Source organism: Echiichthys vipera (genome assembly GCF_963691815.1).
Source record: "Echiichthys vipera genome assembly, chromosome: 10".
NCBI classification, from domain to species: Eukaryota; Metazoa; Chordata; class Actinopteri; order Perciformes; family Trachinidae; genus Echiichthys; species Echiichthys vipera.
This window is the reverse complement of record NC_139835.1, coordinates 14,838,942-14,858,501: the sequence shown is the minus strand read 5'-3', so window position 1 is coordinate 14,858,501 and position 19,560 is coordinate 14,838,942. Positions and strand designations below refer to the sequence as shown.

Sequence of the window (19,560 nt, the reverse complement as noted above, 5' to 3'; positions counted from 1 at the left end):
GCTCAAACTGTGTGCCCTTCTGATTAGTAAACAAAATGCTTGCTAAAATGACTGCTGGCTCACCAAAACCCCTGTGATATGGTTTGAAATGCTTTGTATATTTTGCAGCCTACCTTAGGTACAGGTTTCTAATTTGGTTTGCAATTTTGACACACAGCCTCTGTATTGGTAAAAAAAAAAAAAAAAAAAAAAAGTACGGGTAATTAAAAAGGAGGCAAACAGTGGGATTTGGAGAGGAAATGACAGAGACTATGCAGGTTCGTCATCAGGATAAACCACTGTCCTATTTTTCAATGTTGTGTGTCAACTTTCCAGAAAAGGAGTTTTATCACATTCATTCTCTACGGTAGCACATTGCAGCTACTGGAGGTACTTCTGTTAACTAGAACAAAGCAACTAACGTGTGTAGCTTTAAAAACCTGCATTCATCTTTTTGTCCAGTTGGGGGATGGGATCTAACAGCACAGCTGAAATCAGCCAAAAACACAACTAATGTATAACTTATTGAGTTGATATGGTTTATTTGTTGGCAAACAGTTGCATATTTACATTGGTAACGAGAAATATAACTCTAAATGAATGCTGCTGTTAATAAACGCAATTCAGGTCCAACAAACTGCAAGTCCAATATTCACACTCCTTTTAGCTCTATTTTGCTCTCAACAATCTCCCGATGAAACAGCTGGCTGCTACTCTGTTTACATATGTATTGTATAATGCTACCCTGGCAAGTTATTAACTTTGTACATCTGCACTTTGGTGCTGCACAGGTAGTGAATAAGTGAAGACAAAAAAATCATAACTGTTGCCAACAGCAGGCTTTTGACATTGAATTCCAAGAGTAGGTCAAGCAACACAAATGACCCTTACTTTGTATTCAAAGAACTGCTCAGAGGCCTAAGTTATAAAACTGTGAGTTTTATAGGATTTACCTCCAAGGAGGCCTATGGATGAAACATAGGATGAATATTGGGATTTATAAAACAGTGTGCACTCATGTCCTACGCCGGTTTTCCTTTATAAATTTCAATCAACTCTAAATGTGGACCAGCTTTTGTGGCTTCATGTCACGCTCATAGATGCCTATAAATAGTCAATGAAACACCTCAAATTAATATTCATTCATACCGAGCATCATGTCAAACGCAGAAAGGAAAAAAAAAAAAGACAATGTAAAGTTGATGTTCTTGTTAGAGAGGTTGAAAAAAGGAAAAAAAATGTTGTTTGGAGGGCACAATGTGGGCATTACTAATGACAAAACGGCCAAAAAGTAGCAACATGTTGCGGATACAGGTAATGCAGCGTCAAAAGGTTGGACTGTCACCGAAATTAAAAAAGAGATTAATGAAAGCATTGGCATTCTCACTCGGTGCCCTTATATCAACATGAGTGCAGTCAACAGTACCGATTACATTTGGGATACAGGACATTGCTGATTTCCAGATGAATCATGAGATCAGTGCGTGGCAGTCAGTGCCGGCTCATAAGCCACTCATCCCCATTTGTCAGTAAATCAGCGAGTGTACGTCATTACGCATGGTGATGGCATGACTTTTTATACTTATCCATTTGATTTGTTTAATCCCCACATCTGTAACTTTTTAGATCAATCTAATCTAATTGGAAAAAGAAACAAAAACAAGAAGAAACCGACAAACTAAAGCCATACAAATAAAAACTGTATTACATTAGGATATAAAGTATGAAAACCATATTGAAACTGTGCTCTTATCTGACAGACAGAGGCACCGATAACAGCATCAGTGTGTTAACATTATTTGTCCTGTTCAACGTATTAACAATCATATTAACAATCTCCATTAATTATCAAACAGGACTTGCATCATGCAAGTCTTGTTTGATAATTACAGAACATATTTAAGAGTTATGAGGTTTTTTTTCAGAGATTTCTTCATTTGAATTTACCTACATCGTGTTGTTTTTTTCACTGCAGAGAGAATCGATTAAACAGCGGTTTGTGTATTAATTGTAAGAATGGCTTTTGTGAATTCTTCATATGATTAATGAGAGGGAAGGGCTTAGAAAGTGGCGTGCACCCTCTTCTGTGCATACACCATCTTTATAAATGAGGCCCCGGATTGGTTGTAGGTCTGTCCAACTGCATCCAGGGGTATTTTTGTCTTCACGGATAATAATAAATAATGCCCTTTGGCAACTGAAAATGAACAGAGAGGTTTCAGACTAATCGTAAATGACTAATACGCATTTACATTTGAATTTGATGCCTGGTTAAATACATGTTGGATATCCACACCAACAAGTGTTTGAGTTTACTACTTGAATAATCTTGCTGCAGCACGGCTTTCAATGCATTAGTCAAATTAACACATTGTCAGCAGAAAAAAACAAACATACCCACATCAGGAACATTTTACTGATGTGAAACTGAAATTTACCAAAGTGAATGGAATAAAGACTGTATTATCCTTCTCAAAACTACTTGTAAATCACATCTTTGTTGCTGTGTGTCCTGGATTGGTCAGCCTAAAGTGTTACTGCTTGTCAGGCTTGTAACGGTGCATATGTGACCCCAGGTACTTGCCTTGAAGTGAACCTGTTCCCCAAGAGCACCAATTATACAGCTAGTGTTGCAAGTGTTTTGTTAACGCTGCATTAGTCAAACTTGCAGTTCGGCAACCCAGGGTGGCAGCAATACTTAATTACCAAATCTTATGTAATGCGGTGTCATTAAAAAGTACAGTGTTCAGGCTTACATTTTGTTGTTTTCTGCAGCTGACAGCTTTTGCAGCTAAGGAAATTTATTCAGCAATGATTATTAAAGACTTTTTTGACAGAGCACTGTTGTTGTACAGTACTTAACTAGGTTTAAATTTTTTGTGAGACTTCTCTTCAATGCGTGATTTTTTATAATGAGAATCATTTTAATACTTATTGAGTAATATTCATTTATTTATTTGTTTATTTCAGGCATGCCAGTTAGATAAATCATCATCACACATTATCTTGGTTTACAATTCGCATGACCGAAAGGGAAAGCGGGAGAAGCAAAAGCTTATCGAGAGTAGTTCATCTCACTGTATAACTGTTGTATGAAAGCATCAGGTTTACATCACCAATTCTTCTGAGTGATAGGTATTTAAACCTCTCTGGGTCATTCAGTCCCAGTTGTGTGCGCTGTTGTTTTTAAATCATATGAGAGTTCTTCACATTGCACAAATCAAGGTGTAATGCGGTTTAGGGCAGCTCCTATTTGTCTTCATAATGGATGACGTTGAAGCTTAAAATATGTCAACATCTTTGTTTTTAATAGACTCATCATTTTAAAAAAAATTCTTCACTTCAATACATTCGCATTGTATCTCTTCTATTCATTCTGCAGCCGCGGTGCATTTATATCCTCTGCTCTCCTGTTTAACCAAGTGGCGAAATACATGGTCACGTCCACGGACACCTGGCTGCATGCCTGTTACAGTGCTTTCATTATAATAAACAGCTGCTATACCGACCACGGACATACAGTCAGTGAGCAGAGGAGAGGAGGGACAGGTGAAGTGAACATAACATTGCAGGTACTGGTTAACAGGCTTGGTAGTAAATCAAACAAGTGCTGACAGATTGTTTTAGAAGAATTTAATAACGGGAACCAGCTTTAAAAGTAACATATTTTCCTTATAAATAAGTGTTGTAGATCTAATTTATGCTGATGTGCAGAGTTGTTCATGTGGATTTCGAAAAAGTATCTGATAATCAACTAAAATATTTAAATAAACTTTAAACTGAGAAGAGTGTTTGGTTTGGTGGTAGAATGGGATAGGTTTGGTTCACCAAAAACTACATAATAAATCCTCTTTTTGTTATCTTAGCTAATTTCTTTATTATCATGCTGCTGTTGTCAGTGTCAACCTACAGTTATAGCACTTTAATATTTAAATGATTGTTAACATCTTGCTATGTGCAGCATTAGGTTTGTCAATATAAAATCAACATAAATGAAACCTCCTTTACATACAAAAAAGTTGTTAGTGGCTGCCCAAATACGGTGTGCAACAAACTAAGGAGTGCCAGGCTGGCATTATAAAAGATTTATGCCACCTGTTCAGAAAACACTTTGCTTTTGGTGTCTTATGAGCAGGAGGCACCAAAAGGAAACACAAACAGGAGGCAAGTGGACTTCCAGATGGCTCTAGTCTTACCTGAATCCCAATCAGGATGCCTTTCTGCGGTAGCTTAAATCCTGTGGAGAGCATAGCCTTCAGGAAGGCTGAATAAATGTTTGGTCCAAAACAAGCTACCTGCAATAAAACACACAAGCAGATACAAATGAGTAACTAGTAACTCTAAATCCTGAAATTAGATGTGAGGGAAAAAAATATATATATTTTGTTTTAAATATTATATTAATATTGAAATTGCTTACTTCTCCAGTAGAGGCCATCTCACAGCGAAGCACAGGGTCTGCATCCCTCAGCCGTGGCCAGGAGAACATGGGTGCCTGGTGGAGGGGGGGGGGGGACATATATTAAAAGTCACCACATTACAGTACTTCCTTTGAAAAGTCTTCTTGTTCAGCTGTAAACCAGTAGTTACTATAAGTTTCGTCATTTGGTCAGTTGGATCAGTTTACCAAAAAGCCTGTTCTCATGACAGTTAACCACTGGCTATGACTGTTATACAAGTTCCTGTTGATTAACCATGATTGTTTAACAACAACAGTGGAGGTATTATAAACTAATAAATACTACAGAAGTGGCAATCAATAGAAAATCATTTCCCACTTTAATGGCATCAGTCCATTAGAAATCATTTCAGGGATTTCAAGCCGCTGCTGCCACCTACAGCTCAAACCAAGCTTGCATTCCCTTTTAACAGGTGAGCCAAGCATGTGGCAGTTGCTCATGGCAAATAATGTCAGGTTAATAATGAGGAAAGGTACATACAAACTAACAAAAGGGTTTTCCCCCAAAAAAGTATTAAATATTTCATTATGTCTCATGCAAGTCACCACTTATGCCTCAACTATGAAACATTAAGGGCACATCAAAGAAGGTAGAGGCATGGTAACACAGAGAAAAATTAAAGAGATTAGTGCTAAAACTGCTGGTGAAGACTAAAATGTCTAAAAAAGGGGAAATCTGAAAAGAATAGAGAGTTCTCAAACTGCAGGCCAACGTTTACAACCTGTTACACACGACGTCTCCACACTGGGGAAAAAGGTAGGTGGCCTGAGTGATAGAGCAACAGCAGGGTGAGTCAGAAGAGGAAAGGGAGTGTGGAGGGGAAGAGAAACAGAAAGACGACAGAGGACAGGAGAGGAGGAGAAGACAGTGAGGAGAGAGAGAGAAAATTGACTCAAGTAAAGAGGGTGAATGAGAAGACCTTAGAGATGACAAGATGGAATAAAAGGAGAGAACAAAATGCATTAATGTTAAGACTGCAGCAATAAACTTAAATAAAGGAAGATGAAAAGATTGGAATTGGGGAAGTGAAATGGAAAGGGAAAGATAAAACTATATATTTTAAGACGAGATAGAGAGGAACAAATGATTGAGATGAAAGTGTGGAAACAAGCAGAAAACTGTAGTTTCTTGTTACTGTATTACGGGCAAATTAAATGTAGTGGGGTGGCAAGTGGGAAGCCATTCTTATTTCTCTATTTAAAAGAAGACACCCCCCATTACCTTGAAGAGAGAGGTGGTGTGGCGTTGTGTGGTTCACACACACACACGCACACACACATACACACGCGCCTCTGGGGGGGGATTCATCCTTGAAGCAGACCATCTAATCAGCTGAATGTAATGTTAGCATACTAATGTAAGAAGGAACATAGAGAAGTGAATGCAGACAGGGATGCAGCATCGCTTATTATCGTTGGCTTTGTTCAAAGACTCAGAGAAAGTGAAGTATCCTTAGATAACATAGCAGAATGTAACCAAGAAAGAAAATGAAATAGACGGAGGGGAACACATAAAGAGAGGGAATGACAATGCGAGGGAAATTTTAATAGTGCAATAAATGAGACAAGAAACTATAATAAAAAAAGAGCAGAATCTGTGAAATAGCGAAAGTGTGCTACAAAGATATTTGTTTGTGGGCAAGAATGTGGGATTTGTAATTTCAATAAAGAAGGGACCAAGCATACCAACTGTAGAACCACATCTGCAGCAAACACTTAAAACTAAGAAGCCAACAGAAATATAACTACAAACAAGAGCCGTTAGAAAAATGGCATCACTAACACCAGTGGAGATTTAAATGGTCTGAAAATGAGAAACCATACACGAGGCTTCATGAACAGAATTATGAAAACCAACCTCTGGGGTCTGTAGTTATAATGCTTTGTGGACACACACACACACACACACACACACACACACACACACACACACACACACACACACACACACACACACACACACACACACACACACACACACACACACACACACACACACACACACACACACACACACACACACACACACACACACACACACACACACACACACACACACACACACACACACACACACACACACACACACACACACACACACACACACACACACACACACACACACACACACACACACACACACACACACACACACACACACACACACACACACACACACACACACACACAGACACACACACAGTAGAATTGTGAAGCTCCACAACATGAACAATATTATCTTGGGGTACCAGCTGAGCTCCAGTGGAGAAGGAAATGAATATAGTAAGACATTTCCACACACCATAGTCGCTCACTACGGACCTTGTTAGTGGCCGAACTGGCACCTGTGTAAATGCCTTTATCAGCTAAATAGAAATGAAAAGCTACATTAGTACTTACAGATTTTTGAATGACAATTCACACGTTTTTTTTTTTTTTTTTACTGATGACAACAAATGCGAAAGGCTGGTTATCTAAGAACTCACGTGGAATATGTGTGCTATAAAGTGCTAAATGGTGTTGCAGGGCATTACAAGAGATTTGATAGGGCTGCTGTAGGTCATTACTAAGATATTGCTGGGTGATTACTGTCAAGTTTCTATGTACTCAATGCTATGTGGTTGCTAGTGTTTTTGGCGTGTATTCGAGGGTGTAAATAGCTAGTGGATAGGAAGTTCAGCTTGGTAAGTTGCTAGTGTGCATCATGTAGGTTCCTTTGGCACCGATAAAGCCTGTCTGTTCAGAAAGCTGCCAGTTTACACCAATGCGATGATACAAGACAGTATATTGTCTACCTAACAACAACTCTCTGTACTTGACTGCATTTCTAGTAGTGATGAAATAGCCAAAAATATCTTTTGTACTTGGTAGGGCTGAGGTCTTCTGGTCGATTAGTTGGTCGCTAGTGTTACATTCATAAGGCTGTGTCCAATAACGCATTTCATCCCAGCTGAAAAAGCCCAGCAGAGATTCCCAGAGAGCTTTCGAGGAGCAGCATTTTTTTTTCAGCTAAGATGCCTTGATCCGGCAATTCTCATGTGATCTTGTGATATCACAAGAATGCCGCTGCTGTGCAAGGTAATTAGAATATCCACGGATGTATACATTTTGGTACAAGGTTAAGTGCCTTCTCTGGATGAAGGGGAAGGCTGAAGCACGTAGTGAAAGAGAACAGATATACAGTATATAAAGATATATACTGTCCAGCAGCTAGCATTTCTCCTCAATAGTTGTTGTTTGTGTTCAGCACTTGTTAATGTAGGATGTGACAGTTTGTCTTTGTGGTAGCCTATTTGTCCTCCCCCTTATCGACTGTGATTGGGTAGCTGGGTAAAAACAGTGACCGTGAGGAGCGCAGAATAGACGCTGAGCGCCATGTCACTGGTGGTATTTGTACAGAAGCAGAGTGTAAATACACTACTCTCTCGTTGCAAAGAATAATGATTAAAAAAAAAAAACACTGCCCTGTGGACAACACGCTCTAATGTACACACAATGCTATCAGGTAAAGTGAAATTAGGGCACTGTGGACCATTTGGATAATCTAAGATAACTTAAGATAATTTAAGAGATTTTTTCCCATCAACCACTTCCAGTTGAAGATTTGGTAGAATTGCAGTGGATAAAGATGTTTTTTGGTTGAATACTCAGCCCTAGTACTTGCAGCAGTTGCATTAGTGTCAAAGACGAACAGTAGAACTGAAGCTGGAATTAGAGCTAGTACTAGTAAAGTTGGTTACTTAGTTAGTAGTAGTGTTTTAATTTTTAATTTACGAGTAAAGAGTGGAAATCGTAATGGAGAGCATTTTAAGTGTTTCTCTTTTTTTGTTCACATAACCACACAAAGTGGATAGAGAGGGTGACTCCACTATGAGCATTCCCACTGTACAGTAGCAGGCTGAACATCTGAAATAAGTTTGAAAAAAGGCTAAGACTTTAACCAATACCTCAAAAAGTTGAACAGATGTCAAAACTGGATTAAAGCAAAGACATTTTTTTATGTAGTGACCCATTTAAAGATGGAAAAAAGTTATTCTGTCAAATGACTCCGATTATTCTCCTTGGAGAAGAAGAGTGTTATCGAAGATTGCTACCTAAATTCGAGGCGCACATGCGAGCAACGTTTCTCAGTACATCATGTCAAAAAAAATTGTTGGAGCAGACGTGTGCTGAGAAAACTACGTGAGATATGGTAATAGTGCACAATGGTCAGTAACCACACTCAAATGCAGTGACAATATTTAACATTAACCAGTACATTAAGTCAATGAACATATTAACTAACGGATATTTCTATGTCAACAAGTTTTTGTTAAGGTAACACTTGGGTGCCGTTAACATGAACGTTTTCTCTATAAATTGGGCTCACAGGAATGTGTCTCAGAAGTCACCATGATATCCTGCATGCCATGGTCAAGAAGACAAATCATGCAACACGTCAGCCAATAAATGAGCACTTCTGATACCAAACCTCCAAATACTCTTCCTCCTACTTCAAATGCTGTTTTCATGCTGCTCTTCCTTTTAGTATCATTAATACAACGGATATTGTTCCTATGAGTTTGTATATGGAGATGGAAATTACACAATAGGGACTTGTTAGTGAAAAGAAAACATGGCCTCAAATGAGAGACTGTCAGGGAGAGAGAAAAGACAGCAAGAGCAACAGAGTGAGGATGAGAGGGAGCGAGAGACAAATGAAGATGGTCTCTGGATGACTTGTGCCTTGCGATGATACAGTGAGGACATTGTGAATGAAGGCTGAGAGAGTATATTTTGATGGCACACACTTTAGGCTACTACGGCTGGATAATGGTTTCAGATGTCACAGTGTTTTTACAGTGGGAACTTGATTGAGGCAGCAATAATGTGTCAAACAGAAAGAAAGAAACTGGCACCACTTCGATAAACAATTTTCATGTACTGTGGCAATTTATGAAGTCTGTATCATAGACTCCAAGTAAACTCCGGAAGCCTTTTAAGTCTTGTGCCTGGAGTATTCAGAGCTCTGATTAATATTCCTCGCCACTCTGCAGACTAGAAATTGAAAACTTTAGGTGGTGGGGAAGAGTGGGGGATTATACCTGCGTGATTGGCTCCAAACTACAACCATTGTTACAGCAGCTCTGTTGTAATTAGAGGGGGAAATTACTTCAGAAAAAAATAGCTTTGGAACAGCTGGCGACACCTAAACTCTCTCATACCCAATCTAAGAAGTAAGCCCCCCGGCCTGTATGAGAAAGAACCTGCTGCACCCACTATAATGTCTTTGTTATGTTATCCGATGGAAGCCTTACTAAAGAACTCTGCAGTATCTATTTAGATATCATACATGTAGGGCTCTTTACATAGGAACTCTTTTTCAACCGTACCCAATACATCACACAGTAACAAGTTCAAAGACAGGGTAATTAGCACATGTAAGACACCTTTTAAAGTCACTTTTATATAATAAGCAGCTATTACTTTTAACCTGCTATTGTGTTTGTTGCAATTAATTCTTATTCTTAAATCTTTAATAATGACATGATCCTGTATTAACTGAGAACATTTTGTAAACGAATCACCATATAAAAAACCCTTAAAACACATTGTATGTTATAAGACTATTATCCTATCATCAATGGATGTTTTACTTGTAAGGCCAGTAGGAAATACCTGTTTTATCTTTAAGAGAATCCCATAAATGCCCTGTGTGATTAAGTGTTATTTTTCATGTTTAACCTACTATAGACAGCAACATTAAAGAGGTGTTTTCCCTATGGAGGCATTTCTTAATTGTCTTGACAGAAGAAAGAAAATGCTTTGTAGCTATTGCCACTACTCATCATTGATCATGTTTGCCACCATAATTCTTATCATTTTCATATCCTATCACCTTAGCTGTGCTTGTTTCTACTATTCTTCTGTATTAACTGCCATAACATTTAAGTCACATTCACATTACTATAGATATTATTATAGTTACTGTTACTCTTTGGTTGCTTGCATCCCTGGAAGTCTGTCTGTCTGTCTTTGTCTCTCTCTCTACATCTGTCCTTCTTTTCTCTCTTTCTCTTCCTCCCCAACCGGTGCAGACAGATGTCCGTCCTCCATAGAGCTGGGTCTGTCTGACCTTCCTGCCTGTAATAGGGAAGGTTTTCGTTTCCACCGTACTCTATGGGGGAATTGTTGGGTCTATGTAAATCATAAATAAGTCATAGAGTGTGGTCTTTACCTACTCTGTAAAGTGTCCTGAGATAACTTTTGATATGATTTGGCACTATAAATAAAATTGAATTGAATTGAAATTTAATACACAGTGGTTTATTTTGAAACCATATAAATGACAAGTGTTATCACATATATATATAATTAAAGAGCTTTCACACTTCAACAGCCAGTTATCTAGATTTTTTTTCTGGACGTGAGGCTGTTTTCCCAGAGTTCAGAATCGTTATGTTTGGTGTGCAAAAGTGCAAAAGCTGAGTGCGAGCAAACTTGAGTGCTGTTCAGAAAAAAATAAATAATAATGTGGCTCTTGAAACCTGAAGCAAAAGTTTGAACGTACACAGACACAAAACAATTGTCGAATAGTTATTGCTCTGCCAAGTCTGACATAGTGCTGATTCACTAACTTCTGGTTGAAAACGTACTTTCATTAGAGAAATGTCCCAGTAAGACTTTTCGGTGAGCAGTGAGCCAGCATGCACAATACCAAGACCCTGAAACTGAAGCAACTAAATTGAGTTCAGCCATCATTCAATTTACTATTTACACTGGTGCTTCTGACATTGAAAACTGAATAAAAGGGAAAATTTAATTGATTTTGGGTATGCAAAACCTTTTTGTACTGTACTGTACTACTGTGACACGTCAAAATGTCTTCTGTGGAAAAGGACCAGCATGATTATTATCTCTATCTTATAACTGCATGGAAGGGCTGCTTGCACTGGTATAACCCATTGTATAGCATGCTTGAATTTAAGCCACAAGTCAGAAAAGTCCTTACTTATTTATAAGGATATCAAATTATTCCATTCACTCTCTGTGCTCTAAAACAATTGAAATGTAATGTTATGTTGATGTAATGCACTGTGTAACCTGAGTTTAAAAATGTGCTCTATAAATAAAGTTTTATTTAGTTATTAAAATAAAATGAATACATATTGAAGAAAGCTATTTACTCAGTTCTCAGCTTAAATTATTATTAGTTTCCCTTCTCACCTTGATGCCAACGTAGTCTACAGGGATGATGGGTTGATCCAGCGAGGGCAGGCTGGCCTCCTCCAAAGGCTCACCCACCATTACTTTGGTCGCCACGTTGATAAAGTCCACACCAATAGTTTTTGATACAAAAGGGAATGAGCGTGATGCCCGCAGATTACACTCTATCACCTAAAAGAACACGCAACACAAACACTGTCATTTCAAAAAAGCGGAAAGACATCCATTTTTCCAGGCTAATTAATGTACACATTGGCTAAAGACATACACTCTGCATATGTAAATTAACAATGCAGAAACATTCTGTGGCCAGAGTATATAAACGCACATTTCCTACATGTGTGCTGTAGCTGGAACATCAAAACTGAAGGCCTAAAATCATAAGATCATAAAATTCATCCAACTTTGCAAATAAATCTGAACAATTTCAATTTGTGAGTGAATTGCATTTGCTGCAACCAGGTGTGAAAATGTCCATCTATCATTTAGTCATACCCTGAGAAATATTACCTACCATGACATCATTGCCTTTAACTAGAAATTGAGTGTTAAAGGGCCCCGAAATTTCAAATGCTTGCGCAATTTTCTGGGTGGCAATCTTAACCTGAGAGCAATGGAAAAAAGAACATACAGATCAAATATTTGAGGCAGTCTTGAACAGTTTCATCCCATAATATCTCTATATACACAAATGGAGAGCAATGTTTTGCATAATGTACATTGTCGTTAAAATGCACACAGCATACTGTATGAGTGAAACTGCTGTTTCCAGTCTGGTATCACTTGGGTTATATATATTTAAAAAAAGATGGTTTAATTGGTATGGTTTGAGTGTGACTTAACTGACCTTTTCTAGTGCTCCCTGGCTAATAGTCTGGGTAGGCAGCATAAGAGTGGCATCTCCTGAGTGTACCCCTGCATCTTCCACATGCTCCGTTATGGCATGGACCAGAACCTGGAAAAAGACACACAGCGATTATGTCACTCCTACAGCATTTGCATGCAGGTCATAGCTCCAATAAGCGACAGAAATCCCTACTCAAGCCAACTCAACTTTTGTGGCCTCAGTCTGTTCTCTGATAAGAATTTTTCAGACTAAGAGGCAAATTTCCTCCAGACTTGATGCGTTACCTACAGTATTTTACAGTGCAAAAGGAGTTTACAAAAATGCAGTGTCAACATTAAGTGCTATTCAGTAAGTGCTGAATTGTATGTTTGGAGGAAATGAATAAATTCAGTCAGGTCAGACTAAAAACCTGTTTGGGACAAAGTCAATGCATTAGTTGACAGACTAGGAAAGAAACAACGTACACAGATATGCAGTGTCAAAATTTGTATCACCAAGCAACTCTGTGCGATTATGTGTGTCTGTAAATGAGCCGGCGTGTCATTAGCTCATTTAAACTGCTGCTAACCACGCTATTCATTAGCACTCTTCAGATAGAGCCTGTAATTAATACGTATTATCTCTGACTTTTACACACACACACACACACACACACACACACACACACACACACACACACACACACACACACACACACACACACACACACACACACACACACACACACACACACACACACACACACACACACACACACACACACACACACACACACACACACACACACACACACACACACACACACACACACACACACACACACACACACACACACACACACACACACACACACAGCCAGGAATAATGAGGCCTGTTTGGTATTCAATAAACGGACAGCTTGTTAATGTGATACTGAAGATAAAGAAGGGGCTGTATTCAGGGAAAGGCGAGAGAGAAAATCTACCATACAACTGGATTTGCCCACGTTTCAACCGACACCCTTGAAATGACTCCCACAGCCTAAACAATAGAAAAACAGACAGTGAGTTCAGGACAAGTACCTAGTACAAGTACCTCTGTTGCCTAATGCAACTTGCTAACAACTATACAGTTATATAAGTTTTCAAAACCAGCATGTTAAGGGACTGTTACTGGAAAATGTTTACAGGACTCATCAGTCTTCTAGGTTTAGTGTGTCTCAGGAATCATGTTAAAAACTAATTTTTCAATTTACTTTTTCTGTATCCCCGCTGCATGTGTCCCATTTATTTATTTTGCAGATTTCCTACGTTTTCCCAAAAAGCCTTTCAACACCCCACAGAAAAAAGAGAAAGAGAAGGTACACATACATATACAATATTGTGTGCATCTTTATAATGAGTAACTTGCAGTTTTTCATTTAAAACTCACAATACTATGTGTTAAAGAAGTAAAATAAGACTAGTTTTAAGATCCTCTCCAAGAGGTATGATAATCATATAACAATAATAATGTTTTTTTGACTACTGTATGATAGAGCGATATTTTGTTCATTATGTCTCCCACTTCCATGGTCAGTGTATGTGCACTGGAGGTTTCATGTGTCAACAATTGACAATACAAAACCTGCACTCTTGTGTTTTATTTTGACATTTACTAATAATTCTCTGGGATTTAAACAATATGGCATTATACAGTATGCACAGTGTGTATAAAAGAGCAACACAGAGAGAGACGAACACCGAGACATGGAAATCAAAGAAAAAGACAAATCTCTGGTGCACGTCAATCAGATATGAAAACAGTTGGTTAAACAAGAATCATTTTAATATGCCCTGAACTGATCTAATCTAAAAAGAAAAATTCATTTAGTATCACCACTTTGCTGCATTTTGGTTTTAATGTATTCCATTTTCCCAATCAGATCTGTCTGGGCAGTAATGTCTTTTCACCGAAGATGAATGAGATTACTTCCACTTTATTCATCTACTGGGCTCAATATCTGTCCTACCTCTCCATTTAAAGTGAAAAATAATGGAGAACTGAATAATACCGGGCTACAGAGATGAATAAGAATGCTACTGTTATATATTTGAAAATATGGTCAAACAGGGTGTAAATATGAATAAAAGCAGACTACAAATAATGATTTCCAGTTCCTGTGAAACATTATGTCACATTTTGTAGAAGATGTATACTCTCCTAGCAAGTCATATTTTAAATAAAACCACACTCTCTTTTACTTGTTGTGCTTTGGACGATTTTCACAGGCAGAAAATAATATGTCAGGCCCATGTTGTATATTAACCTGAAGTGGCAAGGGTTTTTCACATACACAGGATGGCAAAACAGTGACATTTAGAAGAGTAAGACAAAAGCTTATATAACTAAATAAAATGTGAAGAATCACCTTGCCACATCTGGCCACAGCATCCACCTCTACCTCCCTGGCACCACGGATGAACTTGGTGATGACCACTGGATGCTCCTGGAGGAAAAGACAGCCAGATGTTGCTCTGTCAATGAATCAAAATAAAAATAAACCTAGCCTAAAACATGGAGGTTGCCTTTTATGTGTATTGAAGTCTTTAAGCGATGGAAAATGTTAGTTGGGGAAGATCTTGTTATCTTGGCTCTGTGCTCCAACACAATGGATTTGAAATGAAGCAAAGACTCAAAGTCAACTTTTTGTTTAGGATCAAATGCGGGGTTCGTACACCTTTTCCAAGCACAAATTCAAGCACTTTTCAGGTCCATTTTCAAGCTTTTCCAGCACATTACAGCTGCGGTAAAATAACATTTCTATGAATACATACATACTGATAATGATTATTTCAAGTTTTTCATTACAGGCACTGACCTATTGAATTTCTACTTAATAGCTATTTGTTGTGAAAGAACTGAAGATACAATTTCAAACATTTGCAAGCACTTTATTAAAAATTCGAACACTTTTCAAACCTTAAAAACAAAACATTAAAACTCAAGCATTTTCAAAGATTTCAAGCACCCAAACGAACCCTGCAAATGGTTTAACATTCTCCCCTGGTTTGTTACCTGAACCCAGTCCAACTCTGTCTGTGACTCACTTGCTCAAGGCCTGGAAAAGCACCTCAAGGGAAGTGCCTGTAGATGTTTATTGTTCACAGGATTTAAACTGACATCTACTGCAAAGGATTTGACAATATCTTAATGATGATAACTTTTTGTAATTTGTCAAATTAGATTAAATGCCCTTAATTAATAAAATTTCTACAATTCCTACCCTGCACATCTGACATGGACATTATATTTTTAGCGTTAAATTAAAGCTGAAGGTCATCAATTTAATCTGATGGTCATTTTGAATCCAACTTTCTTTAACACTGAGCCAAAAAAAAATTAAGAACAATAATGTGTCACTATTCAAATACTTTAAAGACATTACCATGTGCTTATGTTGTAGGAGTTGAGTGTGACACAAAACAATTTCCTCATTACCACTTAAAACCTGTAAAACCACTATTCACCACTATCGACAGGCTTGCTTTGGTGCTTTAAAGGTGCGATTTGAGCATGTGTGTGCATGCCTCTAGTCCCAGGAAGGGGCCCTTGGAGGGGCCAGATGCCCCAAAGCCTCACGGGGGTTCCGTGAAGTAAAGATTCACACACAATAACAGCCAACACAGCTGGCAGCAACAGTTAATTGAAAGCAGAGGGAGAACACAACAAGAAAAAGAGTCTTAAGATTGAGTGTGATAGAGATTGTTTACTTGTCCTAACATGCTGCAAAACATGTTAAGACAAAATGTAAAAATTACAAGTCAGTATGGGATTATGGAGGCAATATACTGTATGCCTCTTACACGTGGAGTCATGCACATGCAAAGTTAAAACTGATCTCACCTGGGACACCTGAGTGGCCTCCTTCAAGAAGCGTTTCATCTCCTCTTCACCGTACGCAACGTTCATTGCAGAGCCGCTGGTAAGATGCAAACAGGAGAGAGAGGGAGAGAGGAAGAGAGAGAGAAAGAGAGAGAGAGAGAGAGAGAGAGAGAAAACAAAAGGCCACATGAGAGGAAGAGAAGCAAGCAAACAGTACAACATACAAGCTTCAAATGATCGTTCAAAACACTCATTATCTCTCCCGTTGCATCACTATTACCATCGGGGAACAGGGCCTAGAAATAGTCAAAATAAGGAGCGAGAGAGAGAAAGAAAACAGCTATTTAGGTCGAAAAGCACTGCAGGCTCCTGAAAACGAGTTCAGAACATAGTCATTAAAAAAACAACAGATTTAGGCTAGTTTTGTTGTGGTTGTTGTTGTTTTTGAGTTAAGACTGGTAGCTGTGCTATCCTGTTGGAAAATGAGGGGTTGAGAGAAACAGGACAGAGAAAGGCCACAGGCTTGGGTCGGATCTTTAATGCTTAGCTGCTGTTGCTTCGAGCAGACATAGGTCCAACCCCCAAATGTATACTGACCCTTCATTTGATGTTGCATTTACATTCAGGTAATCCTTGACTCTGATTCCACCTAGGTTCTGCATGACAGTACTCTGAATTTTTGAATTAATCCAATCATTTAGACAAAATGTATTTAGTACAATTCTGCATGCGATGTGCTTAAAAAGTAAAACGTTTTTATTTTGCACTAGTGTTGGTAATAATAAGTGACTGCCATCCTAGCATAGGTTGTAGCCTTCATTCGGTCCGCCTCAACTCCATCCAAGCTCAACCTCTTTTCCCATTTTCAGATTAGCCGGATGTTAGGTGGAGTCAGGCACTGCCAAGATGGCGACAGCCGGAGCCGGCCACATTTAGCTTCTTGAGTGAAGAGTAGAAGTGACATTTGTTCACCACCAAATCCTGTTTTCATTTCAACTTCCAACACAAAAACAACCATGTTAAAAAAAAAACAGCAGTAGTAGTAGGCCTGTGAATGTTCTCATTCGTCCAGGTCATAGTTATCCTCAAAGCAATTTCAGTCAAAAATAACTGGACTGGTTGTTTGTCTAGGAAGACGTTTCACCTCTCATCCAAGAGGCTTCATCAGTTCATGTACGCATCTGACCAGGCTGGGACTGGTCCTGACCAGTCCCAGCCTTGACTGAAATTGCTTTGAGGAGAGCAGTAGTAGTAGCAAAAGTATTAGCAGTTACAACAATGGGATCACAATAAATTCACTGAATTGATATTTATTAAAGTGAGTGAGGTAATTTCATGTTTGGGTTGATTACTTCAGTCGAATGAGAAAATTTCTCACCCACACAGGCTTATTTTCACAAGCACAGGAATTCCTCAGAAGTACTTTGCCTTTGCATTTCACTCGGCGTTTATAAACTGTGAAGAAATTAGACACTTTCTAATTGTTCAAGCAATGGATTGATATTATAAAAGCCGTTTCACGTCTAAAAGGAGTTTCTTACATGAAATGGGAAAACTAAAAACGAGTTTGAAGACTGTCTGACTGCTTGTGCAAATATATAGTTTTGGTGTGTGTCTGGGTGTGTGCATTGTATGGTTTAGGAAGTTTGTAGAAATGTGTGAGTTTGTGCATATGTCTAAAATAATGTTGGCCGAGAAGAACATTGAAAAACCATTAACAAGTATGTCAAACGAGAAAAGAGAAAATGCTTTTGGGAGATCAGTGGGAGTTCACCCTAGGCAGAGGAGAGGAGAGGATCATCTTCCTCATTAACCCTCATGCTAAGGACTGGGCTACCCACAGACCCCAGAGGTATACTTTTTGTCATATCTCACATGCTGTGTTCTATCATTCAAGTTTTTGATGACTTTGTTTTCTCTTCATGTTTAATTTAGTGCTTTTTGAAAATACAAATGTATCGGGGTCATGCTGGACCCTGGTCAAACCACCCAATTCCATCTATGAAGTTTTAATAGATAAAATATAACAAAGAGATGGGTCCTAATTCACAGTACCACAAATTATCAAGAGGGGTTAGGGGAACTCTGTCATTCATTTTGAAGAAGAAAGACGGATGCAGCTGACACAGGTACCCGATGTGGCATTTTTTCTTCAGATAACGTGAATTGCATAACTAATGATGTGTAAGTTAACATGTACTGTGATGGTTGTATCTTACAGAAGTTTATTCTACTGTAGTCCTTAGTCCTTGTGTGTTAAATAGTTTGGAAGGATGAGGTTTTGAGTATTGTGTATAGTGAAAGAAATTAAAATATGAAATAATAAAATCTGTATTACAGATACTCTATTATTAATGGGATGATTATAGCAACTTCAAAATCAAGTGGGAAATTTAAATACTGATGGATATCCATTTGCTCAATTAAAATTCTTTGATATTTGGTAATTTCATGTGACCTAGTGCATGACACCCAGTGTCTAACAAGCACAGACATGATCATTTTTAAAACAACACCACAACTTGCATAAAAATCATAGGAGTCCAAACTCCCTCATACACAAGTTTACATTTAGTGACAAAGCCCTGCTGAATTCAGGGTCTCATCACGACATCTGCTGGACATAAGTGTAACTGTAAGAGCGAATTAGTTGTAATGTGAGTAAAGTTCATTAATCATCAGAACTAACATTGTATTTTACTCAGTTAGCAATAAGTCTGTGAATTAGTTATTAAGAAGGGCTTTTTTTTTTCTTTCAGCCATTCAGGCCTGCACTGTTTTTCCTATATTTGTTAATGCACTATATTTGAACAAATTAAACTCATACCAATGTTTGACAAAAACCTTGTGCTTGTTTTTGATTAAGATGTTATAGTCTGAGACAGCAACTACATTCATGATTAAGAGCCTACCGATATGATAGTCTTTTCTAATGCATTTTCAGAGTGTGTTGGCTGACGTGTATTAAAACTTACCTGAGAACATAGGAGGGGCGTAGGAGACAGGGATAGCCCACTTTGTTGGCAAAGGCAAAGGCTTCTTCCTGTGAAGGGAGAGAAAAGCACAGATGTTGTAAGCTTAATTTATAATTTTGATCAACGAAGACAGTACGTCATACCATGATAGTAATGCCACTTAATAACACGCATGTTTAGTTTGGATGATGTGGCATTGAGCTCTTGGCATTAAACTGTGTTGTCTCACTTTGGCTTCAAAGTAATAATCT

The 19,560-nt window shown here is 38.3% G+C and overlaps 1 protein-coding gene across 1 annotated transcript in view; it reads right to left on the bottom strand.

Moving 5' to 3' along the window:
• cps1 (carbamoyl-phosphate synthase 1, mitochondrial) overlaps window positions 1–19,560 on the bottom strand; it is a 54,027-nt gene that overhangs the window by 8,335 nt on the left and 26,132 nt on the right. Inside the window, exons 27-34 of the mRNA XM_083921490.1 lie at window positions 19,310–19,377; window positions 16,356–16,431; window positions 14,881–14,958; window positions 12,492–12,599; window positions 12,159–12,248; window positions 11,645–11,815; window positions 4,400–4,474; window positions 4,176–4,274 (exon numbers count right to left, since the gene is read on the bottom strand). Coding sequence (XP_083777616.1) covers window positions 4,176–4,274; window positions 4,400–4,474; window positions 11,645–11,815; window positions 12,159–12,248; window positions 12,492–12,599; window positions 14,881–14,958; window positions 16,356–16,431; window positions 19,310–19,377 — 765 coding nt within the window. The remainder of the gene's footprint in view (window positions 1–4,175; window positions 4,275–4,399; window positions 4,475–11,644; window positions 11,816–12,158; window positions 12,249–12,491; window positions 12,600–14,880; window positions 14,959–16,355; window positions 16,432–19,309; window positions 19,378–19,560) is intronic.